Source organism: Limanda limanda, chromosome 23 (genome assembly GCF_963576545.1).
Source record: "Limanda limanda chromosome 23, fLimLim1.1, whole genome shotgun sequence".
Lineage (NCBI taxonomy): Eukaryota > Metazoa > Chordata > Actinopteri > Pleuronectiformes > Pleuronectidae > Limanda > Limanda limanda.
The window spans coordinates 11,508,460-11,533,546 of record NC_083658.1 but is presented as its reverse complement, the minus strand read 5'-3'; the positions used below and the strand labels follow the sequence as shown (position 1 = coordinate 11,533,546).

The 25,087-nt window shown below is 42.8% G+C and overlaps 8 protein-coding genes across 9 annotated transcripts; 4 read left to right on the top strand and 4 right to left on the bottom strand.

Annotated features, from left to right (window-relative positions):
- Positions 1-455: 455 nt before the first annotated feature.
- On the bottom strand, positions 456-1,324 carry LOC132997030 (histone H1-like). The gene is made up of 2 exons (XM_061067400.1): positions 1,261-1,324; positions 456-955 (listed from the first exon to the last, which is right to left on the bottom strand). The coding sequence occupies exons 1-2, from the start codon at positions 1,322-1,324 to the stop codon at positions 456-458; spliced, it is 564 nt and encodes a 187-aa protein (XP_060923383.1).
- A 5,129-nt stretch (positions 1,325-6,453) lies between these two features.
- Positions 6,454-6,768, top strand: LOC132996513 (histone H4). The gene has a single exon (XM_061066804.1). It carries the CDS (start codon positions 6,457-6,459, stop codon positions 6,766-6,768), a length of 312 nt encoding a protein of 103 aa, XP_060922787.1. The 5' UTR covers positions 6,454-6,456.
- On the top strand, positions 6,475-23,511 carry LOC132996508 (histone H2A-like). Of its 2 annotated transcripts, XM_061066800.1 has the most exons (3): positions 6,475-6,499; positions 11,198-11,588; positions 23,106-23,511. In XM_061066800.1, exons 2-3 carry the CDS (start codon positions 11,206-11,208, stop codon positions 23,509-23,511), a joined length of 789 nt encoding a protein of 262 aa, XP_060922783.1. In that variant the 5' UTR covers positions 6,475-6,499; positions 11,198-11,205. The 2 variants fall into 2 exon arrangements, with proteins under 2 accessions (XP_060922783.1, XP_060922782.1); XM_061066799.1 differs by lacking the exons at positions 6,475-6,499; positions 11,198-11,588 and adding an exon at positions 17,610-17,637 and having other exon boundaries at positions 23,138-23,511.
- Positions 8,138-8,512, top strand: LOC132996509 (histone H2B). Its single transcript, XM_061066801.1, has one exon. It carries the CDS (start codon positions 8,138-8,140, stop codon positions 8,510-8,512), a length of 375 nt encoding a protein of 124 aa, XP_060922784.1.
- LOC132997029 (histone H3, embryonic-like) lies at positions 10,447-10,857 on the bottom strand. Its single transcript, XM_061067399.1, has 2 exons — positions 10,645-10,857; positions 10,447-10,572 (listed from the first exon to the last, which is right to left on the bottom strand). Exons 1-2 carry the CDS (start codon positions 10,855-10,857, stop codon positions 10,447-10,449), a joined length of 339 nt encoding a protein of 112 aa, XP_060923382.1.
- LOC132996512 (histone H1-like) lies at positions 14,383-15,036 on the bottom strand. Its single transcript, XM_061066803.1, has one exon. The coding sequence runs from the start codon at positions 15,013-15,015 to the stop codon at positions 14,383-14,385; it is 633 nt and encodes a 210-aa protein (XP_060922786.1). The 5' UTR covers positions 15,016-15,036.
- On the top strand, positions 20,057-20,431 carry LOC132996511 (histone H2B). Its single transcript, XM_061066802.1, has one exon. It carries the CDS (start codon positions 20,057-20,059, stop codon positions 20,429-20,431), a length of 375 nt encoding a protein of 124 aa, XP_060922785.1.
- Positions 22,366-22,776, bottom strand: LOC132996507 (histone H3). The gene has a single exon (XM_061066798.1). The coding sequence runs from the start codon at positions 22,774-22,776 to the stop codon at positions 22,366-22,368; it is 411 nt and encodes a 136-aa protein (XP_060922781.1).
- Positions 23,512-25,087: the final 1,576 nt, after the last annotated feature.

The window sequence follows — 25,087 nt, the reverse complement described above, 5'->3', positions numbered from 1 at the left end:
AAGTTGTATGATGTGAAGCGGGAATTGTCATTTTTCTAAGCAGCTGTCACTTTTATATTTATTATATATTTAGCAAGGAAAGACGTGTGGAAACTACGATAAATATAACAACAAAGGCACACTCTTTAGAAAGTGCATGAAGTAAATTGGATATGGCTGAACATCATGTTACATGATCTGTTTGTGACGATAGAAATCGGCTACTCCTTCACACAGTCTAAACTATGTTTTATATTATTTTATGTTTTGATATTAACTAACTTTTAAATCTTGACATCGTAAGAGACATTTCATATGATTCTATCCAACTTATCTCCCTTTACCTCAGAACTCTGTCTCTACATATTTATTGACAGTGGTGATGGATGATGAGGAGTCTGCTCTTTGTGGATAGACGTGTGTGGCTCTTAAAAGAGCCTTTTACCAGGATAGACCTGTTTCACTGTGAGGACAGCTCACTTCTTCTTGGCTGCGGTCTTCTTCGCTTTGGGTTTGGCGACCTTCTTCGCGGGGGCTTTCTTGGCAGCAGGCGCCTTTTTCACCACCTTCTTGGGGCTCTTCGCCACCTTCTTAGGGCTCTTGGCCACCTTCTTGGCCGCTGCTGGTTTCGTCACCTTCTTCGGGGACTTTTTGGCGGCTGCTGGCTTCTTTGCTGCCGCTGCCTTGGGCTTTTTAGCCACTGCAGGTTTCTTGGCGGCGGGCTTCTTCGCTTTGGGAGTGGCCTTCTTCACCGGCTTATGGACCTTGGTCTCCACCTTCTTGCTCATCTTGAACGAGCCTGTGGCCCCGGTTCCCTTGGTCTGGACCAGGGTCCCGCTGACCACCAGCTTCTTGATGGTGGTGTTGACGCGGGAATTGTTCTTCTCCACATCGTAACCTCCGGCAGCCAGAGCCTTCTTGAGGGCGGACACTGACAATAACGAGTGAAAAGTCAGTGGGTAAGCGATGCTGGAGGCTGACAGTGAGGCAGCAGGTAGCGGACTTATTTGTCTTCAAATTGAACTCATGAAGAGCTCTGATGCTCTCTGCATTTTGTCGGTGGAGTCTCCAAACACGACCCGTTCACCGCGGTGAGCAGCGCTGCTCAGCGGCTTTTCCCACTAGTTTCTCTCCTAAAATGAGTTCAAAAGCACCACAGCTCCACCAAAACCTGTTTCCCTGCTGCTCCACATGTTTGTTCAGAGAGACCGAGTACAAACAAGCACCTGCTGATGATCCCTTTGTAATAAAGTCAAGTAATTGTGGAGGCAGCAAACACACCGCTGATGGCCGAGGCTCCTGGCGAAGTTGAGCCAGACTTCCTATCATCGCCTCGACGTTTCATGCTGAGGTTGCTGGAGAGTCATTGCCGCTACAGTTCATATCCATGTTGAATTTGTCAATTTAAACAAATATTCACTTCAAGCGATGATTAATTTAAGATTGTGGCACATTTCTCTCATTTTATACAAAAAGTCAACAGGTTCAATCATTTATTTTCCAGAAAATGTTTAAGCTTTACTGGATTTAGCAAATTCTCTATTTAGTAAATACCAACTATTGCTCACCATGTTAACACTGGGACACAGGTTTCTGTAGATTATGGTAATCATTATCTGTGTAAAATAGTCATTAAATCATGGCAAACGTTTCTGAAAAACTATTTGACCCATGTGTGAGAAATATCTGTTAACCTGTCAATATGTTGCCTATTGATCAATAGATCAAGTCTTCTCATATTTTTATGGCCAATAACACATTCAAATAACAAATGAAGGCCTTAGTGTCAACAAACACTATGTGTATCCAGAATGTACACACGTGTGCAGTATGTGAAAGTGTTTGTGTAAATTGTAGCATGTAAACATGTAATTGTAACGATTCAAACATACTTGATTTATGTATTACTTTTTATACAAGCACTATAACACAGAGTACTTTCAATTCTCACAATGATAAAAAAAAAACACCCCACACCCCTTCAATCACCCCCATCCAAGCTCATAGCAAAACCACAACAACAGTGTTGTTGTCGATCTTATAGATTTTAACCATAGATTTTAAGTCATGAATCAAAGGTAGGAAAGGAAAGACAAAGTTGACAGATGGTCACTCTGCCCAGAAGTTTGTTGAACTCCTCGTCATTGTTGACGGGCAGCTTCAGGTGGGTGGGGATGAAAATACGACTCTAAGGATACCACCACAAAACCATGACCATTTTATCCGAGGTCCATATATGCAAATGAAACCAGATGAATGTAGTAAAATATAATCAATCAATCAATCAAGTTTTATTTGTATAGCCCACATTCACAAATAACAATTCGTCTCATGGGGCTTTAACATTGTGTGACATCCTCTGTCCTTAACCCTCAACAAGAGTAAGGAAAAACTACTAAAAACCCTTTTCACAGGTAAAAATATGTAGAAACCTCAGAGAGAGCCACATGTGAGGGATCCCTCTCCCAGGACGGACAGAAGTGCAATAGATGTCAGGTGTAAGAAAACATCATCAGGATTTTTAGCAGCATCCATTAGGCTAAACATTTTTCAATACTATGTGTCAGGCAGTCCCGCTGCAATCACAGTCTCTGGCCAGCAGCCAGCAAGACCACGATCCAGCATCAGGATGGGATCCACTATAATCCACAGTCATTGTCCACCGCCGCCAGTTAGAATCCATTATCAGCTGCCGCCTCGGTCGTGGTCCCTCATCATCCGATGCCAACGCGACAAAGGATCCTCCATTACAACGACGATCAGCTGGCACGATACAGAATCCACCGAACTGGATCCAATATTGTGACCTCCGACACGCGATCCACAATCATAATCCATGGTGCGGCCACAGCTGTGGCCCTGCATCCGCGGGCGCTAAGGCACAGAAACTCCGGGAAAAGGGGTCAAGTTAGTAACATGTACTGATCAGATAAGAATTATCTTGATGTGATAAATATGGAGAAAAGGAAGGAGAAGCAGGAAAGAGAAGCTCCGTGTGTCTTGTGTCATAAATTCCCTGTGCGTCTTAGCATCATCAGGGGTTTTTGCCATTTAATCAAATTTGGAACATCGCACAAATTAGCTCTAACTATAAGCTTTATAAAAAAGGAAGGTTTTGAGTCTACTTTTAAACGAACAGAGCGTGTCTGCCTCCCTAACTGAAAGTGAGAGATTATTCCACAGCAGTGGGGCTTGATGGCTAAAAGCTCTGGCTCCTACTCTACTTTTAGAGACTTTAGGGACAACAAGTAAACCTGAGTTCTGGGATCGGAGTGCTCTAGTAGGTTGATATGGAACTAACATCTCTTTAAGGTAAAGAGGTGCCATATCATTAAGGGCCTTGAAGGTGAGGAGGAGAATTTTAAATTCTATTCTAGATTTAACAGGAAGCCAGTGTAGCGATGCTAATACTGGAGAAATGTGCTCTCTTTTCTTAGTTCTCGTCAGGACACGTGCTGCGGCATTTTGGACCAGCTGCAGAGTCTTTAACGACTTGCTGCTGGAGCCTGATAATAATGAAATACAATAGTCCAGTCTCGATGTAACAAAGGCGTGGACTAGTTTTTCTGCATCTTTTTGCGAAAGGACATGTCTGATTTTTGAGATATTACGCAAGTGGAAAAACGCGGTCCTAGAAATTACTTTTAAGTGACTATTAAAGGACAAATCAGGATCGAAGATCACTCCCAAGTTCCTGACTGTGTCATTGGAAGCAAGGGCAATGTCATCTAGCGCAGCTATATCATTAGATAATGTATCTCTAAGGTGTTTAGGGCCGAGTATTATAACCTCTGTTTTATCTGAGTTTAATAAGAGAAAATTGCGGGTCATCCAGGTTTTTATGTCCTTGAGACATGCTCGAAGTTTAGTTAATTGATTACTTTGATCAGGTTTTATTGACAAATATAACTGGGTGTCATCCGCATAACAGTGAAAATTTACCGAGTGTGTCCTGATAATGTTTCCTAGTGGAAGCATATATAATGAGAATAAAATTGGGCCGAGCACAGACCCCTGTGGGACACCATGGTTAACTTTGGTGCGCACCGATGACTCATCATTGATTTGAACGAATTGGGAGCGATCAGCAAAATAAGATTTAAACCAGTTTAAGGCCGTTCCTTTAATGTTAATTAACTGTTTTAGTCTCTCTAATAAAATTTGATGGTCAATTGTGTCGAATGCTGCACTGAGATCTAACAGAACGAGGACAGACACAAGTCCCTGATCTGAAGCTATTAGAAGGTCATTAGTGACTTTTGCCAGGGCTGTCTCTGTGCTATGATTGGTTCTAAACCCAGACTGAAAGTCTTCATATATATTATTTTCCTGGAGAAACTCACACAGCTGATTGGCTACAACTTTTTCTAAGATTTTAGATAGGAAGGGGAGATTAGATATTGGCCTGTAATTTGCTAAAACCTCTGGGTCTAGGGTGGGTTTTTTGAGTAGGGGTTTGATTACAGCTATTTTAAAAGACTGTGGTACATAACCTGATGATAATGACAGATTGATTGTGTTAAGTAACGAATTATCTATTAGGGGCAGAATTTCTTTAAGTAATTTAGTTGGAATCGGATCTAAAATACAGGTTGTTGGTTTAGAACCTGAGACTATTTTGGTAAACTGATCACGGGTGATCAGAGAGAAGCTGTCTAAATAATGGGAAGGATTCTCAGCCGTTTCTGAGATCTCTATTGTTGGGAGGGTATTAGTGCCAATTGAGGGCAGGAGATGATTGATTTTATTTCTAATAGTTAGAATTTTATCATTAAAAAAGGTCATAAAGATATTGCAATTTAGGGATCGAGGAATACTGGGTTCGGTGGAGGTGTGACTCTCTGTCAGCCTGGCTACAGTGCTGAAGAGAAACCTGGGGTTGTTTTTATTCTCTTCTATTAGTTTTGAGTAATAGGCAGCTCTTGCTTTGTGGAGAGCCTTTTTATATTCTGTAACACTACTCTTCCAGTCTAGGAGATTTTCAACACTGTTGCTGGAGCGCCACTTCCTTTCTAATTTTCTTGATATTTGTTTCAACTCATGTGTCTTGGAATTATACCACGGAGCTAATTTACTATGTTTTACACATTTCTTTTTTAGAGGCGCTATTGAGTCTAATGTTAATCGTAATGAGTCTGCAGAGCTTTCTACGAGGTGGTCAATCTCAATAGAGCTCGGGTTTTTAAAGAATTTGTTGTTTATGTCGACGGATAATACGGGTTTAAATGTAATCGGAATTATTTCCTTAAATTTAGCTACAGCACTATCAGGTAGACATCTAGAAAATGAGTTTTTTATTAGTGGCATATATTCAGATAGTGAAAAATCGAAGGTTATTAAATTATGGTCTGATAGTACTGGATTGCGCGGAAGTACTGTTAAATGTTCAATTTTGACACCGTATGATAACACAAGGTCAAGTGTATGGTTACAACAATGAGTAGGTTGATGCACACACTGACTAAAACCAATTGAGTCTAGTATTGAAATAAATGCTACGCTCAGGCTATCTTTATTATTGTCAACATGAATATTAAAGTCACCAACAATAATAATTTTATCTGTCTTTAGGACTAGGTTTGATAAAAACTCAGGGAATTCTGTTAGAAATTCAGTATAAGCCCCAGGAGCACGATAAACTACAGCAAATATGATTGGCAGAATGACAGTTTGTAATCAACAACACTGTCAAGCATACATGAGGTGCTTTTAAAACTGGTCAGTATCCAATGATACCAAATGAAAGATGAACATAGTCACACTGTCACCGTGGACTAGTCACACTGTCACCGTGGACTAATAATAAATGGGCATGTTCATAAAACTATCCAAAACCGTTCCAGACAAGCATCAAGTGCTTATACGGCACTAACACTTTTGAATATAACATTTACTTTTGGTGTTTTAGATAAAAAGCAATTTGAGTAGTCAACAATGAAACAAACCATACTGGAAACAGATACTTAAGTAACAATTTGTATTATAATAATGTTATGGAGTGTTTTAATTGCTGGGGTCAAAATGACTCAAAGGATACTTTTTAATTTGAGGATAACAGGAGAGCTAAGGGATAAATCGTGAACTGACTCTTTGTGTGACCACTGTTTTTCACTCAAGGTTGCTCAATATTCATACTTTGTCCAAGTATTTCCCAAACAGTCCTAATGTTACTCTAATTTTTAACCAATCGTTTTTCACAGGCACTACTCCTTCTTGATGAAAACGTGCTACAGTCCTACTCCTAATACACACAAGTGGTAAAGTGTCAGACTTTAATATCTGCCGTCCTACATCCAAACCTGTGGAGGTTTGGATGTAGGACAATAGAGCACAATAGACTTAATTATCAGCTGCCATGAGGATCCACAGAGGAGGAAGACGGCGGCCTCGGTCTTCTATCAGGTCCTCAGTCAAGCTATCAATAGCTGTGGTTCCCGTGGAGAAACTCATTGACTAGATCTCATCTAACTGAACAAGATGTCTGGACGAGGAAAGGGAGGAAAGGGTCTCGGGAAAGGCGGCGCAAAGCGTCATCGAAAAGTTCTCCGTGATAACATCCAGGGAATTACCAAGCCCGCTATCCGCCGCCTGGCTCGCCGTGGCGGAGTGAAGCGTATCTCCGGTCTGATCTACGAGGAGACCCGCGGCGTGTTGAAGGTTTTCCTGGAGAACGTGATCCGCGATGCTGTCACCTACACCGAGCACGCCAAGAGGAAGACCGTGACCGCCATGGACGTGGTGTATGCTCTGAAGAGACAGGGCCGCACTCTGTACGGCTTCGGCGGATAAACTCACTTTCCAACAGCTCAACAACACAACGGCTCTTTTAAGAGCCACACACCAAGTCAATGAGAGCTCACATCCTCTGCTCAGCACTCTGAGTATTTCTAATTGTTAATAATATTTCGAAGTTATCTCACATCAAAACAAAAAAAATATATAGTACAGCTTTTGGCTATGAAGACATGATATGCAGCGATTTCTACTGTACTTCATAAACCATACTTCTTTAAAGAGTATTTTTAAGTTTAAATCAGTTTTGTACAATCACATTAGTTATAATATTCATTCATCGTTTTTCCTCTGGTCTTTAACTGCTAAATATATAAGTGACACTTAAAAACACTTTATATTTACAATTTTATTTATATAAATACACTTAAACATATACACACACTTGCATAAGAACGAGTAGAGTACTGAAGTTGCGGGTGAACTGCTCATATAAATGACAATTGCAGTTTCACATCATATACATGTTTGTGTATATATACTTAAGTAACATCAGGAAGCCAACAGATGGCGCTGCTCTCCAAATCATGTGAACCGGAACAACGTCCACTACCAGTTGAACTCTCCTATATGATCGTCAGAAGCTTTGTTTGACAGTAGCTCAGCTTCACCTGTTTTATTACAGCTTCTTCTCTGTTCTGAGTTTTGAATATGAGCTCTGTAGCTGCTTACCAGATTGTTCATGGTAACGCTCCTTACATATCACCGTGTTGCTCTGAACGAGTGAGTGGGGCCTGTGTGTGTGTGTGCGTGTGTGTGTGTGCGTGTGTGTGTGTGTGTGTGTGTGTGTGTGTGTGTGTGTGTGTGTGTGTGTGTGTGTGTGTGTGTGTGTGTGTGTGTGTGTGTGTGTGTGTGTGTGTGTGTGTGTGTGTGTGTGTGTGTGTGTGTGGTCTGTCTGGGTTTACAGTGCCTGTCACTTTCATTTGCACCAAAATAGGTTAAAATGTACTCACAATCACTTGTGCTTCTTAAATGGACAGATTGATAAACCTGAAGTTGAACTGACCTGGTGTTTTACTGGGACCATTAAGGGTTCCCTTATCATTTAGAGCTGTGTATCAGTTGGCTTTGGTTCAGATTGTTTTAAATGATACAAATGGGATACTAACATAAATTATAATATGTTTCAGACATCTTGCATTTCTTAACCTTCCAAATGTTACAGTTGAGCTCTACAGTTCAACATCTGTCAGCAGCAGAATAATGGATTCACGAACACGGAGACACTCCCACGTGCTGTTACACTGGCGCTCCAAATTCAGCCAATGACAGAGGGGGAACGGCACATGTTGGTTTACATGTGATGTGTTCAAGTACAGCCTGGCCACCAGAGTCCGTACTCATTTGAACGAAAAATATCGTGACAATGCCTGAACCAGCGAAGCCTGCGCCCAAGAAGGGCTCCAAGAAAGCGGTGGCGAAGGCCCCCGGTAAGGGCGGAAAGAAGAGGAGGAAGTCCAGGAAGGAGAGCTACGCCATCTACGTGTACAAGGTGCTGAAGCAGGTCCACCCCGACACTGGGATCTCGTCCAAGGCCATGGGCATCATGAACTCCTTCGTGAGCGACATCTTCGAGCGCATCGCCGGTGAGGCCTCTCGTCTGGCTCATTACAACAAGCGCTCCACCATCACCTCCAGGGAGATTCAGACCGCCGTCCGTCTGCTGCTGCCCGGGGAGCTGGCCAAACACGCCGTGTCTGAGGGCACCAAGGCCGTGACCAAGTACACCAGCTCCAAGTAAACGCCTCTGTGGAGACATCAAACCAAAGGCTCTTTTAAGAGCCACACACTTTCTCTATGGAGGCAAACTGTCCTGACTCTAATGACATGACCATATTATGACCATATCATAGATAATATTTAGACGGCCACTTTTAACTAATGATATTACTGTGGTTAATTAAATTGAAGAAGAGCCATCTTGAATAAATCTAAAACATCTTGCATAGCTTCTACATCTGAGAATAGATATTTTTAAATGCAACAGCAGTTTTGTACTGTAGGATGTATAATCTACTTTCACAAATCAGTGATCTGTGTCACTAACGAGGATGAGGAGTTTTTCCCCCCCCTGGTGGTTATAATTGTAAAGTGACGGGCGTTAGTGAAGGGTAGGGGTTTTGTTTTTACCGCAGCAAGCATGGAAAGTACTTTGTGTTATAGTGTTTGTTTATAAAGCACTACATACGTAAAGTATGAATGGTTCAAATAACTTGTTAACATGCTACCACTTACCCACAGTAATCTACACAAACTTCACACGCGTGTACATTCTGGATACACAGCGTGTTGACACTCAAACCTTCATTTGTAATATGAATGTGTTATTGGCTATAAAAGTCTGAGAAGACTTGATCTATTGATCAATAGGTAACATATGGACAGGTTGACTGAGATCTCTCACTCACAAGACCAATAGTTTTCCAAAAACATTTGCCATGTTTTAATGATTATTTTAAACAATGATTAAAATAATACACATAAACATGTATCCTAGTGTTAAATGTGCTACAATATTGATATGATCATTGCTTGAAGTGAATATTTAGTCAAATTGCCTATTTCAACATGGATATTGAATTAAGTCCTAATTATAGAATGAATCTCCAGCACCGTCAGCATGAAAAGTTCACGGCGCTGACAGGAGGTCTGGCTCAACTTCCCCAGGAGCCTCAGCCATCAGCGGTTTGTTTGCTGCCTGCACAAAAACGTGACTTTAGTGCAAAGGAATCATCAGCCGGTGCTTGTTTTCACTCGGTCACTCTGAACAAACATGTGAAGCAGCTGGGAAACGGGTTTTGGTGGAGCTGTGGTGCTTTTGAACTCATTTTGGAAGAGAAAAGGGGGGGGGGGGGGGGAGGTCTTATATATCGTTGCCTTGGAAATCAATGCAAATATAATTGCAGTGAGATGATAGCAGCCTGTGATTGTGTTTACAGCATTCAGTGATACTTAATATTTTCATCTGAGTCTATATCAGTGGGGTATACATGTTCTCTTGATGAATGCCTTTAATGCAACTGTTACCATTATGTTCAAGGCTTCAAATAGTTCACTTGTTTGCATGGGCGCCAGTCCCTGGGGATTGTCTTTCAAAACCATTGTAATGTTTTACCAAAAGCACCTTCTTAATTAGCGGAAGCTGTTTGATGAGTTTTTGCACAGAGTAGATCAGTCATCTCCCTTTAAATAATAAAACAATTGAATTACAGCTGTGACCATGGTTCCATTTAACAGTTGAAGTGAAATATCAGACCTCATGAATGTTAGAATAATAGCAGGCCAGGTCTTAGCTTGTGTACCTTCCCATGTGTATTCTATGCAGAGCTACTAAAGCAACAAATATTTGACTGCAATTCCTGTAAATATGGCAATATGACATGCTAATAAGTTTCCTGTTCAATTAATGTTGTAAATCGGATTAAAGTTAAATGTTTAAAAAGATGGATTGTAATGTACTGTAATAACTTGATTATAATTTATTATATTGTTATTACTTAATTTATTCAATACTCCAATGGTATTGCTATGTACTTTAAGCTCTGCAGTCAATTCTCTAGTTAGTCATATGTATTAACTGTCTTTAACAAGCAGGGCAACGAAGGAGTTTTGTCTTGAGTACAGTGAAGTGGCTCTTAAAAGAGCCGTTGTTATAGTCAGTGGAGCAGCAGCAGTTTAAGCTCTCTCTCCGCGGATGCGGCGGGCCAGCTGGATGTCCTTGGGCATGATGGTTACCCTCTTGGCGTGGATGGCGCACAGGTTGGTGTCCTCAAACAGGCCGACCAGGTAAGCCTCGCTGGCCTCCTGCAGAGCCATGACAGCGGAGCTCTGGAAGCGCAGGTCGGTCTTGAAATCCTGAGCGATTTCTCTCACCAGGCGCTGGAAGGGCAGCTTGCGGATCAGCAGCTCCGTAGATTTCTGGTAGCGACGGATCTCTCTCAGAGCCACGGTACCGGGCCTGTAACGGTGAGGCTTCTTCACGCCGCCGGTGGCCGGGGCGCTCTTGCGCGCAGCCTTGGTGGCCAGCTGCTTCCTGGGGGCTTTGCCTCCGGTGGATTTACGAGCGGTCTGCTTGGTTCTTGCCATTTTGTAGCTTGTCTCTGATTCGGGAAAAGAGTCTAGTGTTGGCGAGACAGCCGGCTTTTAAGCTGCGGAGCTAGCCGTGAAATAGTGACGCTCCTCCAGATCCCCGGGTCCTGATTGGTGAGAGGCCCCTCCTGGAGCTCAGCGTCGCCCAATGAAACAACCCACCGCCTGAGTACTCTATGCTTATTGGACAGAAGTGCAGGCCGTCCTCCGCTGCTTTGCTGGAGGCTTCTATTCAGGTTGGTCTAGCATGAACCGTCCCGCTCGATCTGCGGATATATAAAGGAGGGCTCGATAAGCTCGCCGCAGTTTCTCCTAGCGTGTTTAAGGAAACAAACAACATCCATCATGTCAGGCAGAGGCAAAACCGGCGGAAAGGCCAGAGCGAAGGCAAAGACTCGCTCTTCCCGCGCTGGGCTCCAGTTCCCCGTCGGTCGTGTTCACAGGCTGCTGCGTAAAGGCAACTACGCACATCGCGTTGGTGCCGGCGCCCCCGTCTACCTGGCGGCTGTGCTGGAGTACCTGACCGCTGAGATCCTGGAGCTGGCTGGAAACGCCGCCCGCGACAACAAGAAGAGCCGTATCATCCCCCGCCACCTGCAGCTGGCCGTCCGCAACGACGAGGAGCTCAACAAACTCCTGGGCGGAGTGACCATCGCTCAGGGCGGCGTGCTGCCCAACATCCAGGCTGTTCTGTTGCCCAAGAAGACCGAGAAGGCCCCCAAGTCCAAGTAAAGCAAAGCTGCTTGAAACCATCGACACAAAGGCTCTTTTAAGAGCCACACACACTCATCTCCAAAGAGCAAACTTCCTCATGGCACCCACCAACTTGAAAAATACACAAACTGAAGTCATTTTGGGTAGATTAGCAGTTAGTATGTATTCATTCGTGTAGTTGTTCTGTCAGATGTATCATCTAGTGAGGACACAATCATTAATATGAAAGGGACCTGCATACATCTGTCATGATGTACAACATGAAACCAAAAACAAAATAACTTCCCAATGAAATAGAAACTAGTGTGGGTACAACAGATTTAATTCAGATTTCAACCTCTTTACATTTGTCATCTAGAGTGAGAAGTAAATGTATCTATTCATTACACATCTTATAAACTATTATTCACAAAGTAATGTAGTCATAACGATCGCTCTGGTACAGCTGCGTAATTTTTAAAAGCAGCTTTTAAAAGTTAGGTGCTGTGTTTCCAGTCACATGTGTTATTATGGACGTGTTTCACATGAATCAGGTTTTCATTCAAATCACTGACCAAGTCCTCTGTTGTATTAAAGTGACACAGCAAACATGACAGTGGTCCAGCATGCACAACTGCAGGACCATTGAAGTGGAGCAGCTACATGTAACTCAGCCATCATTATTATTATTGTTGTATACTTTCCTCCTGTGAATCTTCTGGTGTGACACTGATGAGGCTTGAAGTCATGAAAGGTGCATGGAGCTCCGTCACCATCTGAATGGTTTGGATGACACAACAAACATTTTGAGCACTGAAGTGTACTCTGGATCAATTCAACCAGAAGCTCCTTTTGTTTTCTGAGCTTTCGGCCACTTCTCAGGGTCTTCTTCAGTGAACTCAAATAGCTTTGGCCTCATAAGGTGAGCTAAGGCTGTATTGTTGGTCATGAGATGACCCTTGGGCCAGTTCCTTTAACCGTTGAACATCCTGAGGTGAAAGCTGATAGTTGGACTTTGTGTTCACAGGTCCAACTATCAGCTTTCACCTCAGGATGTCAGACATTTTGAAGCAATCATTTATTATTTATTCGTTGTGAATATCCATATAAAAAGCAGATTTGATAACAAAACACTTTATATACAAATATATATATATATATATATCTGGGGACTTAAACAACAAATGTACATTTAACTCAGATCATTTTACTTAGCCGTCTTTAGAAACAAGCACACACACAACCATGTAATTCATAAAAACTCGCTCGCACACACACGCTTGAATAATAAATTCAGCACTGGTGTGTTTCAGGAACACAACTAATCCTTCACCCAGTCACCCCTCAGTGCTCAGCCTCAGAGCTCCACTTGAATGTGATCACACAGGTGGGCTGACATGGGAAGCTGTCATTGGTCAGTCAGAAAAAAAATCAGGCAGAAAAGAATAGCAACACATGAAGTGGCTCTGTGTGAATGTATCTATGCTTTAAATGGCCGTGTGTGTTTATGAATGCATGTGTGGGGATATGTCAGTCTGTGTATTCATGTTAATGTCTGTTTGTTAATCTCTTTTTATTAGGATACAAGACGGATAATCTTAGCAACATGATGAATTTACTTTGCTTGACAAAGAAATATTTTTTCTAGTTTGCTAACCATTCTCTCCATGTGCTTGAGTGACAGATGAAATGTGTAATGTCGACAACACTGTGGTAATACCATACATTTTTTTGTAGTTATCTAGATACAGTTATCTCAGTTTTTCACCTCTGCACAGACTTGAAGAGTAAAACGGCTGCGATCTGCTCCACAACATCCATTAAGAGCATCAATGGATTCCCCTGCCCCACTTCCTCCTGGACCAATGACAAGGAGGTAGGGTAGTGAAACCTACAATTCTATTACAGTAGTGCATCCTGGCCTTCTATATATATAGAAGACGTTGTTGTTTAAGTCCCCTGATATGTATATACAACAAATGTACATTTAAGCAAATATATATGGTCCAAACAGTGATAACAGGGATATTGTATCAGGTCAGATCATAATACTTTGCCGTCTTTAGAGACAAGCACACACGCAACCATTAAATGCATATAAAGTCGCTCGCACACACCGAACACACACACGCTTGCAAACTAAATGTAAAATAAATTCATCACTGGTGTGTATCAGGAACACAACTAGTATCAACAACCGTCCTTCATGACTCAACAAGTAGCTGCAATAAAACAGGAGTAGCTGAGCTACTGGAAAACAAAGCTTCTGACAGGACATGGAGGAGAGTTCATCTGGTAAGGGACGTTGTTCCGCCTTACATAATTTGGAGAACATCTCCATCTGTTGGCAGCCTGATGCTACTACAGTACAGTGAAGTTGTATGATGTGAAGCGGGAATTGTCATTTTTCTAAGCAGCTGTCACTTTTATATTTATTATATATTTAGCAAGGAAAGACATGTGGAAACTACGATAAATATAACAACAAAGGCACACTCTTTAGAAAGTGCATGAAGTAAATTGGATATGGCTGAACATCATGTTACATGATCTGTTTGTGACGGTAGAAATCGGCTACTCCTTCACACAGTCTAAACTATGTTTTATATTATTTTATGTTTTGATATTAACTAACTTCTAAATCTTGACATCGTAAGAGACATTTCATATGATTCTATCCAACTTATCTCCCTTTACCTCAGGACTCTGTCTCTACATATTTATTGACAGTGGTGATGGATGATGAGGAGTCTGCTCTTTGTGGATAGACGTGTGTGGCTCTTAAAAGAGCCTTTTACCAGGATAGACCTGTTTCACTGTGAGGACAGCTCACTTCTTCTTGGCTGCGGTCTTCTTCGCTTTGGGTTTGGCGACCTTCTTCGCGGGGGCTTTCTTGGCAGCAGGCGCCTTTTTCACCACCTTCTTGGGGCTCTTTGCCACTTTCTTGGGGCTCTTCGCCACCTTCTTAGGGCTCTTGGCCACCTTCTTGGCCGCTGCTGGTTTCGTCACCTTCTTCGGGGACTTTTTGGCGGCTGCTGGCTTCTTTGCTGCCGCTGCCTTGGGCTTTTTAGCCACTGCAGGTTTCTTGGCGGCGGGCTTCTTCGCTTTGGGAGCGGCCTTCTTCACCGGCTTATGGACCTTGGTCTCCACCTTCTTGCTCATCTTGAACGAGCCTGTGGCCCCGGTTCCCTTGGTCTGGACCAGGGTCCCGCTGACCACCAGCTTCTTGATGGTGGTGTTGACGCGGGAATTGTTCTTCTCCACATCGTAACCTCCGGCAGCCAGAGCCTTCTTGAGGGCGGACACTGACGCGCCACTGCGCTCCTTGGACGCGGACACGGCTTTCACGATGAGCTCACTGACGCTGGGGCCAGCGGGCTTCGCTTTCACGACCTTCTTCTTGACCGCTTTAACCTTGGCGGCGGCGGCGGCTGGAGCTGGAGCTGGAGCGACTTCTGCCATCTTTCTCTTTGCGTTTAAATCAACGACGAACTATCGGAGTGAGTTACAGGACTGATGATGAGTCCTGATCGGGAGGCGGTACATGAACACACCATGAGAACCGTGAAGACTCAGTCGAGCTGTGGCTCCTATGTGCAGTGTGAACGCCGAGACACTTGTGTTTTCTCTTCACTCAATAACGAGTGAAAAGTCAGTGGGTAAGCGGTGCTGGAGGCTGACAGTGAGGCAGCAGGTAGCGGACTTATTTGTCTTCAAATTGAACTCATGAAGAGCTCTGATGCTCTCTGCATTTTGTCGGTGGAGTCTCCAAACACGACCCGTTCACCGCGGTGAGCAGCGCTGCTCAGCGGCTTTTCCCACTAGTTTCTCTCCTAAAATGAGTTCACAAGCACCACAGCTCCACCAAAACCCGTTTCCCTGCTGCTCCACATGTTTGTTCAGAGAGACCGAGTACAAACAAGCACCTGCTGATGATCCCTTTGTAATAAAGTCAAGTAATTGTGGAGGCAGCAAACACACCGCTGATGGCCGAGGCTCCTGGCGAAGTTGAGCCAGACTTCCTATCATCGCCTCGACGTTTCATGCTGAGGTTGCTGGAGAGTCATTGCCGCTACAGTTCATATCCATGTTGAATTTGTCAATTTAAACAAATATTGACTTCAAGCGATGATTAATTTAAGATTGTGGCACATTTCTCTCATTTTATACAAAAAGTCAACAGGTTCAATCATTTATTTTCCAGAAAATGTTTAAGCTTTACTGGAATTAGCAAATTCTCTACTTAGTAAATACCAACTTTTGCTCACCATGTTAACACTGGGATACAGGTTTCTGTAGATTATGGTAATCATTAATCTGTGTAAAATAGTCATTAAATCATGGCAAACGTTTCTGAAAAACTATTTGACCCATGTGTGAGAAATATCTGTTAACCTGTCAATATGGTAAATGGATTTGTATTTATATAGCGCTTTTCTAGTCTGATGAAGACCACTCAAAGCGCTTTACAGTACAGTTTCACATTCACCCATTCACACACACATTCATACAGTGCATCTACTTGCAGCACTTTGTTATTCTATGGGGGGCTATTGAGGGTTCAGCATCTTGCCCAAGGACACTTCGGCATGCAGATGGTTCAGACTGGGGATCGAACCGCCTACCTTCAGGTTGGAGGACGACCACTCTACCCCTCAGCCACAGCCGCCCACAATGTTGCCTATTGATCAATAGATCAAGTCTTCTCATATTTTTATGGCCAATAACACATTCAAATAACAAATGAAGGCCTTAGTGTCAACAAACACTATGTGTATCCAGAATGTACACACGTGTGCAGTATGTGAAAGTGTTTGTGTAAATTGTAGCATGTAAACATGTAATTGTAACCATTCAAACATACTTGATTTATGTATTACTTTTTATACAAGCACTATAACACAGAGTACTTTCAATTCTCACAATGATAAAAAAAAACACCCCCCACCCCTTCAATCACCCCCATCCAAGCTCATAGCAAAACCACAACAACAGTGTTGTTGTCGATCTTATAGATTTTAACCATAGATTTTAAGTCATGAATCAAAGGTAGGAAAGGAAAGACAAAGTTGACAGATGGTCACTCTGCCCAGAAGTTTGTTGAACTCCTCGTCATTGTTGACGGGCAGCTTCAGGTGGCGGGGGATGAAAATACGACTCTAAGGATACCACCACAAAACCATGACCATTTTATCCGAGGTCCATATATGCAAATGAAACCAGATGAATGTAGTAAAATATAATCCAGCAGAATGACAGTTTGTAATCAACAACATTGTCAAGCATACATGAGGTGCTTTTAAAACTGGTCAGTATCCAATGATACCAAATGAAAGATGAACATAGTCACACTGTCACCGTGGACTAATAATAAATGGGCATGTTCATAAAACTATCCAAAACAGTTCAAGACAAGCATCAAGTGCTTATACGGCACTAACACTTTTGAATATAACATTTACTTTTGGTTGGGGGTTGTGTTTTAGATAAAAAGCAATTTGAGTAGTCAACAATGAAACAAACCATACTGGAAACATATACTTAGGTAACAATTTGTATTATAATAATGTTATGGAGTGTTTTAATTGCTGGGGTCAAAATGACTCAAAGGATACTTTTTAATTTGAGGATAACAGGAGAGCTAAGGGATAAATCGTGAACTGACTCTTTGTGTGACCACTGTTTTTCACTCAAGGTTGCTCAATATTCATACATTCTCTAAGTATTTCCCAAACAGTCCTAATGTTACTCTAATTTTTAACCAATCGTTTTTTCACAGGCACTACTCCTTCTTGATGAAAACGTGCTACAGTCCTACTCCTAATACACACAAGTGGTAAAGTGTCAGACTTTAATATCTGCCGTCCTACATCCAAACCTGTGGAGGTTTGGATGTAGGACAATAGAGCACAATAGACTTAATTATCAGCTGCCATGAGGATCCACAGAGGAGGAAGACGGCGGCCTCGGTCTTCTATCAGGTCCTCAGTCAAGCTATCAATAGCTGTGGTTCCCGCGGAGAAACTCATTGACTAGATCTCATCTAACTGAACAAGATGTCTGGACGAGGAAAGGGAGGAAAAGGTCTCGGGAAAGGCGGCGCAAAGCGTCATCGAAAAGTTCTCCGTGATAACATCCAGGGAATTACCAAGCCCGCTATCCGCCGCCTGGCTCGCCGTGGCGGAGTGAAGCGTATCTCCGGTCTGATCTACGAGGAGACCCGCGGCGTGTTGAAGGTTTTCCTGGAGAACGTGATCCGCGATGCTGTCACCTACACCGAGCACGCCAAGAGGAAGACCGTGACCGCCATGGACGTGGTGTATGCTCTGAAGAGACAGGGCCGCACTCTGTACGGCTTCGGCGGATAAACTCACTTTCCAACAGCTCAACAACACAACGGCTCTTTTAAGAGCCACACACCAAGTCAATGAGAGCTCACATCCTCTGCTCAGCACTCTGAGTATTTCTAATTGTTAATAATATTTCGAAGTTATCTCACATCAAAACAAAAAAAATATATAGTACAGCTTTTGGCTATGAAGACATGATATGCAGCCATTTATACTGTACTTCATAAACCATACTTCTTTAAAGAGTATTTTTAAGTTTAAATCAGTTTTGTACAATCACATTAGTTATAATATTCATTCATCGTTTTTCCTCTGGTCTTTAACTGCTAAATATATAAGTGACACTTAAAAACACTTTATATTTATAATTTTATTTATATAAATACACTTAAACATATATACACACTTGCATAAGAACGAGTAGAGTACTGAAGTTGCGGGTGAGCTGCTCATATAAATGACAATTGCAGTTTCACATCATATACATGTTTGTGTATATATACTTAAGTAACATCAGGAAGCCAACAGATGGCGCTGCTCTCCAAATCATGTGAACCGGAACAACGTCCACTACCAGTTGAACTCTCCTATATGATCGTCAGAAGCTTTGTTTTCCATTAGCTCAGCTTCACCTGTTTTATTACAGCTTCTTCTCTGTTCTGAGTTTTGAATATGAGCTCTGTAGCTGCATCAACTTGATGTGTGGCTGTCATTAAAATAGGGAATTTTTTTTAAGGTTCAGAGTATAATTACAAAACTAAATTGTTTATATCTTCAAGGACCATGGACAGAGCTGTTTGTTTAGGTGCTGCACCTCACCAGTTTGTTGCTCTGAATGGATGTTGAGGACCTTTACGCTTCAAGTCTGTGCAGAAACACACGTTGGTGAAAAATGAGTCACCCCTGGATCTATATAACTATAGACAAAGTAACAATGTGACCACAAATAAAGGAAGTGTAGTCGACATTACTTATTCCATCTGTCACTGAAGCACATGGAGAGAGTGGTAAGAAAACAGAAAAAAAAAATGTTTGGTCAAGCTAAATAAAGTCATCATGTTGCTAAACTAATCTGCCTTGTATTTTAATTAAAATAGATTCACAAGAAGACATTAATATGAATACACAGACACTCACACATATACAATAATATACACAGCCATTTAGTGCATATCTAAATTCACACTCAGCAACTACATTTGTTGCTATGAAGAACACACAAGTGTCCTCTCCGTGCACACCACAGCGTGCGTTAGCCACTGACGTCCCCCTTGTACTGCAGGGCTTTGGAAACGGCCTTACACTTCAGCCTTCTGGACCCTGACTGACTTATTGACTCACTCATTGTTTAATCGAGACCCTATTGCAATACACACAAAAATAAAACACAGCACTTGATTGATTGTGTAACCAGATGTTACCAGAGAGAAACTTTGTATTTGAACTGTTTCCACTGTTCTTTAAAAAAGTCACTTACCAGATTGTTCATGGTAACGCTCCTTACATATCACCGTGTTGCTCTGAACGAGTGAGTGGGGCCTGTGTGTGTGTGTGCGTGTGTGTGTGTGCGTGTGTGTGTGTGTGTGTGTGTGTGTGTGTGTGTGTGTGTGTGTGTGTGTGTGTGTGTGTGTGTGTGTGTGTGTGTGTGTGTGTGTGTGTGTGTGTGTGTGTGTGTGGTCTGTCTGGGTTTACAGTGCCTGTCACTTTCATTTGCACCAAAATAGGTTAAAATGTACTCACAATCACTTGTGCTTCTTAAATGGACAGATTGATAAACCTGAAGTTGAACTGACCTGGTGTTTTACTGGGACCATTAAGGGTTCCCTTATCATTTAGAGCTGTGTATCAGTTGGCTTTGGTTCAGATTGTTTTAAATGATACAAATGGGATACTAACATAAATTATAATATGTTTCAGACATCTTGCATTTCTTAACCTTCCAAATGTTACAGTTGAGCTCTACAGTTCAACATCTGTCAGCAGCAGAATAATGGATTCACGAACACGGAGACACTCCCACGTGCTGTTACACTGGCGCTCCAAATTCAGCCAATGACAGAGGGGGAACGGCACATGTTGGTTTACATGTGATGTGTTCAAGTACAGCCTGGCCACCAGAGTCCGTACTCATTTGAACGAAAAATATCGTGACAATGCCTGAACCAGCGAAGCCTGCGCCCAAGAAGGGCTCCAAGAAAGCGGTGGCGAAGGCCCCCGGTAAGGGCGGAAAGAAGAGGAGGAAGTCCAGGAAGGAGAGCTACGCCATCTACGTGTACAAGGTGCTGAAGCAGGTCCACCCCGACACTGGGATCTCGTCCAAGGCCATGGGCATCATGAACTCCTTCGTGAGCGACATCTTCGAGCGCATCGCCGGTGAGGCCTCTCGTCTGGCTCATTACAACAAGCGCTCCACCATCACCTCCAGGGAGATTCAGACCGCCGTCCGTCTGCTGCTGCCCGGGGAGCTGGCCAAACACGCCGTGTCTGAGGGCACCAAGGCCGTGACCAAGTACACCAGCTCCAAGTAAACGCCTCTGTGGAGACATCAAACCAAAGGCTCTTTTAAGAGCCACACACTTTCTCTATGGAGGCAAACTGTCCTGACTCTAATGACATGACCATATTATGACCATATCATAGATAATATTTAGACGGCCACTTTTAACTAATGATATTACTGTGGTTAATTAAATTGAAGAAGAGCCATCTTGAATAAATCTAAAACATCTTGCATAGCTTCTACATCTGAGAATAGATATTTTTAAATGCAACAGCAGTTTTGTACTGTAGGATGTATAATCTACTTTCACAAATCAGTGATCTGTGTCACTAACGAGGATGAGGAGTTTTTCCCCCCCCTGGTGGTTATAATTGTAAAGTGACGGGCGTTAGTGAAGGGTAGGGGTTTTGTTTTTACCGCAGCAAGCATGGAAAGTACTTTGTGTTATAGTGTTTGTTTATAAAGCACTACATACGTAAAGTATGAATGGTTCAAATAACTTGTTAACATGCTACCACTTACCCACAGTAATCTACACAAACTTCACACGCGTGTACATTCTGGATACACAGCGTGTTGACACTCAAACCTTCATTTGTAATATGAATGTGTTATTGGCTATAAAAGTCTGAGAAGACTTGATCTATTGATCAATAGGTAACATATGGACAGGTTGACTGAGATCTCTCACTCACAAGACCAATAGTTTTCCAAAAACATTTGCCATGTTTTAATGATTATTTTAAACAATGATTAAAATAATACACATAAACATGTATCCTAGTGTTAAATGTGCTACAATATTGATATGATCATTGCTTGAAGTGAATATTTAGTCAAATTGCCTATTTCAACATGGATATTGAATTAAGTCCTAATTATAGAATGAATCTCCAGCACCGTCAGCATGAAAAGTTCACGGCGCTGACAGGAGGTCTGGCTCAACTTCCCCAGGAGCCTCAGCCATCAGCGGTTTGTTTGCTGCCTGCACAAAAACGTGACTTTAGTGCAAAGGAATCATCAGCCGGTGCTTGTTTTCACTCGGTCACTCTGAACAAACATGTGAAGCAGCTGGGAAACGGGTTTTGGTGGAGCTGTGGTGCTTTTGAACTCATTTTGGAAGAGAAAAGGGGGGGGGGGGGGGGAGGTCTTATATATCGTTGCCTTGGAAATCAATGCAAATATAATTGCAGTGAGATGATAGCAGCCTGTGATTGTGTTTACAGCATTCAGTGATACTTAATATTTTCATCTGAGTCTATATCAGTGGGGTATACATGTTCTCTTGATGAATGCCTTTAATGCAACTGTTACCATTATGTTCAAGGCTTCAAATAGTTCACTTGTTTGCATGGGCGCCAGTCCCTGGGGATTGTCTTTCAAAACCATTGTAATGTTTTACCAAAAGCACCTTCTTAATTAGCGGAAGCTGTTTGATGAGTTTTTGCACAGAGTAGATCAGTCATCTCCCTTTAAATAATAAAACAATTGAATTACAGCTGTGACCATGGTTCCATTTAACAGTTGAAGTGAAATATCAGACCTCATGAATGTTAGAATAATAGCAGGCCAGGTCTTAGCTTGTGTACCTTCCCATGTGTATTCTATGCAGAGCTACTAAAGCAACAAATATTTGACTGCAATTCCTGTAAATATGGCAATATGACATGCTAATAAGTTTCCTGTTCAATTAATGTTGTAAATCGGATTAAAGTTAAATGTTTAAAAAGATGGATTGTAATGTACTGTAATAACTTGATTATAATTTATTATATTGTTATTACTTAATTTATTCAATACTCCAATGGTATTGCTATGTACTTTAAGCTCTGCAGTCAATTCTCTAGTTAGTCATATGTATTAACTGTCTTTAACAAGCAGGGCAACGAAGGAGTTTTGTCTTGAGTACAGTGAAGTGGCTCTTAAAAGAGCCGTTGTTATAGTCAGTGGAGCAGCAGCAGTTTAAGCTCTCTCTCCGCGGATGCGGCGGGCCAGCTGGATGTCCTTGGGCATGATGGTTACCCTCTTGGCGTGGATGGCGCACAGGTTGGTGTCCTCAAACAGGCCGACCAGGTAAGCCTCGCTGGCCTCCTGCAGAGCCATGACAGCGGAGCTCTGGAAGCGCAGGTCGGTCTTGAAATCCTGAGCGATTTCTCTCACCAGGCGCTGGAAGGGCAGCTTGCGGATCAGCAGCTCCGTAGATTTCTGGTAGCGACGGATCTCTCTCAGAGCCACGGTACCGGGCCTGTAACGGTGAGGCTTCTTCACGCCGCCGGTGGCCGGGGCGCTCTTGCGCGCAGCCTTGGTGGCCAGCTGCTTCCTGGGGGCTTTGCCTCCGGTGGATTTACGAGCGGTCTGCTTGGTTCTTGCCATTTTGTAGCTTGTCTCTGATTCGGGAAAAGAGTCTAGTGTTGGCGAGACAGCCGGCTTTTAAGCTGCGGAGCTAGCCGTGAAATAGTGACGCTCCTCCAGATCCCCGGGTCCTGATTGGTGAGAGGCCCCTCCTGGAGCTCAGCGTCGCCCAATGAAACAACCCACCGCCTGAGTACTCTATGCTTATTGGACAGAAGTGCAGGCCGTCCTCCGCTGCTTTGCTGGAGGCTTCTATTCAGGTTGGTCTAGCATGAACCGTCCCGCTCGATCTGCGGATATATAAAGGAGGGCTCGATAAGCTCGCCGCAGTTTCTCCTAGCGTGTTTAAGGAAACAAACAACATCCATCATGTCAGGCAGAGGCAAAACCGGCGGAAAGGCCAGAGCGAAGGCAAAGACTCGCTCTTCCCGCGCTGGGCTCCAGTTCCCCGTCGGTCGTGTTCACAGGCTGCTGCGTAAAGGCAACTACGCACATCGCGTTGGTGCCGGCGCCCCCGTCTACCTGGCGGCTGTGCTGGAGTACCTGACCGCTGAGATCCTGGAGCTGGCTGGAAACGCCGCCCGCGACAACAAGAAGAGCCGTATCATCCCCCGCCACCTGCAGCTGGCCGTCCGCAACGACGAGGAGCTCAACAAACTCCTGGGCGGAGTGACCATCGCTCAGGGCGGCGTGCTGCCCAACATCCAGGCTGTTCTGTTGCCCAAGAAGACCGAGAAGGCCCCCAAGTCCAAGTAAAGCAAAGCTGCTTGAAACCATCGACACAAAGGCTCTTTTAAGAGCCACACACACTCATCTCCAAAGAGCAAACTTCCTCATGGCACCCACCAACTTGAAAAATACACAAACTGAAGTCATTTTGGGTAGATTAGCAGTTAGTATGTATTCATTCGTGTAGTTGTTCTGTCAGATGTATCATCTAGTGAGGACACAATCATTAATATGAAAGGGACCTGCATACATCTGTCATGATGTACAACATGAAACCAAAAACAAAATAACTTCCCAATGAAATAGAAACTAGTGTGGGTACAACAGATTTAATTCAGATTTCAACCTCTTTACATTTGTCATCTAGAGTGAGAAGTAAATGTATCTATTCATTACACATCTTATAAACTATTATTCACAAAGTAATGTAGTCATAACGATCGCTCTGGTACAGCTGCGTAATTTTTAAAAGCAGCTTTTAAAAGTTAGGTGCTGTGTTTCCAGTCACATGTGTTATTATGGACGTGTTTCACATGAATCAGGTTTTCATTCAAATCACTGACCAAGTCCTCTGTTGTATTAAAGTGACACAGCAAACATGACAGTGGTCCAGCATGCACAACTGCAGGACCATTGAAGTGGAGCAGCTACATGTAACTCAGCCATCATTATTATTATTGTTGTATACTTTCCTCCTGTGAATCTTCTGGTGTGACACTGATGAGGCTTGAAGTCATGAAAGGTGCATGGAGCTCCGTCACCATCTGAATGGTTTGGATGACACAACAAACATTTTGAGCACTGAAGTGTACTCTGGATCAATTCAACCAGAAGCTCCTTTTGTTTTCTGAGCTTTCGGCCACTTCTCAGGGTCTTCTTCAGTGAACTCAAATAGCTTTGGCCTCATAAGGTGAGCTAAGGCTGTATTGTTGGTCATGAGATGACCCTTGGGCCAGTTCCTTTAACCGTTGAACATCCTGAGGTGAAAGCTGATAGTTGGACTTTGTGTTCACAGGTCCAACTATCAGCTTTCACCTCAGGATGTCAGACATTTTGAAGCAATCATTTATTATTTATTCGTTGTGAATATCCATATAAAAAGCAGATTTGATAACAAAACACTTTATATACAAATATATATATATATATATATCTGGGGACTTAAACAACAAATGTACATTTAACTCAGATCATTTTACTTAGCCGTCTTTAGAAACAAGCACACACACAACCATGTAATTCATAAAAACTCGCTCGCACACACACGCTTGAATAATAAATTCAGCACTGGTGTGTTTCAGGAACACAACTAATCCTTCACCCAGTCACCCCTCAGTGCTCAGCCTCAGAGCTCCACTTGAATGTGATCACACAGGTGGGCTGACATGGGAAGCTGTCATTGGTCAGTCAGAAAAAAAATCAGGCAGAAAAGAATAGCAACACATGAAGTGGCTCTGTGTGAATGTATCTATGCTTTAAATGGCCGTGTGTGTTTATGAATGCATGTGTGGGGATATGTCAGTCTGTGTATTCATGTTAATGTCTGTTTGTTAATCTCTTTTTATTAGGATACAAGACGGATAATCTTAGCAACATGATGAAT

Coding starts and splice junctions, on each gene's coding strand:
- LOC132997030 (XM_061067400.1), bottom strand. CDS start 1,324: ATGAAACGTCGAGGCGATGATAGGAAGTCTGGCTCAACTTCGCCAGGA. Junction 956..1,260: donor AGGAGCCTCGGCCATCAGCG/GTGTGTTTGCTG, acceptor CCTCACTGTCAG/CCTCCAGCATCGCTTACCCA.
- LOC132996513 (XM_061066804.1), top strand. CDS start 6,457: ATGTCTGGACGAGGAAAGGGAGGAAAGGGTCTCGGGAAAGGCGGCGCA.
- LOC132996509 (XM_061066801.1), top strand. CDS start 8,138: ATGCCTGAACCAGCGAAGCCTGCGCCCAAGAAGGGCTCCAAGAAAGCG.
- LOC132997029 (XM_061067399.1), bottom strand. CDS start 10,857: ATGGCAAGAACCAAGCAGACCGCTCGTAAATCCACCGGAGGCAAAGCC. Junction 10,573..10,644: donor AGCTGCCCTTCCAGCGCCTG/GTGAGAGAAATC, acceptor GCTCTGCAGGAG/GCCAGCGAGGCTTACCTGGT.
- LOC132996508 (XM_061066800.1), top strand. CDS start 11,206: ATGTCAGGCAGAGGCAAAACCGGCGGAAAGGCCAGAGCGAAGGCAAAG. Junction 11,589..23,105: donor GAGAAGGCCCCCAAGTCCAA/GTAAAGCAAAGC, acceptor AGCGTGTTTAAG/GAAACAAACAACATCCATCA.
- LOC132996512 (XM_061066803.1), bottom strand. CDS start 15,015: ATGGCAGAAGTCGCTCCAGCTCCAGCTCCAGCCGCCGCCGCCGCCAAG.
- LOC132996511 (XM_061066802.1), top strand. CDS start 20,057: ATGCCTGAACCAGCGAAGCCTGCGCCCAAGAAGGGCTCCAAGAAAGCG.
- LOC132996507 (XM_061066798.1), bottom strand. CDS start 22,776: ATGGCAAGAACCAAGCAGACCGCTCGTAAATCCACCGGAGGCAAAGCC.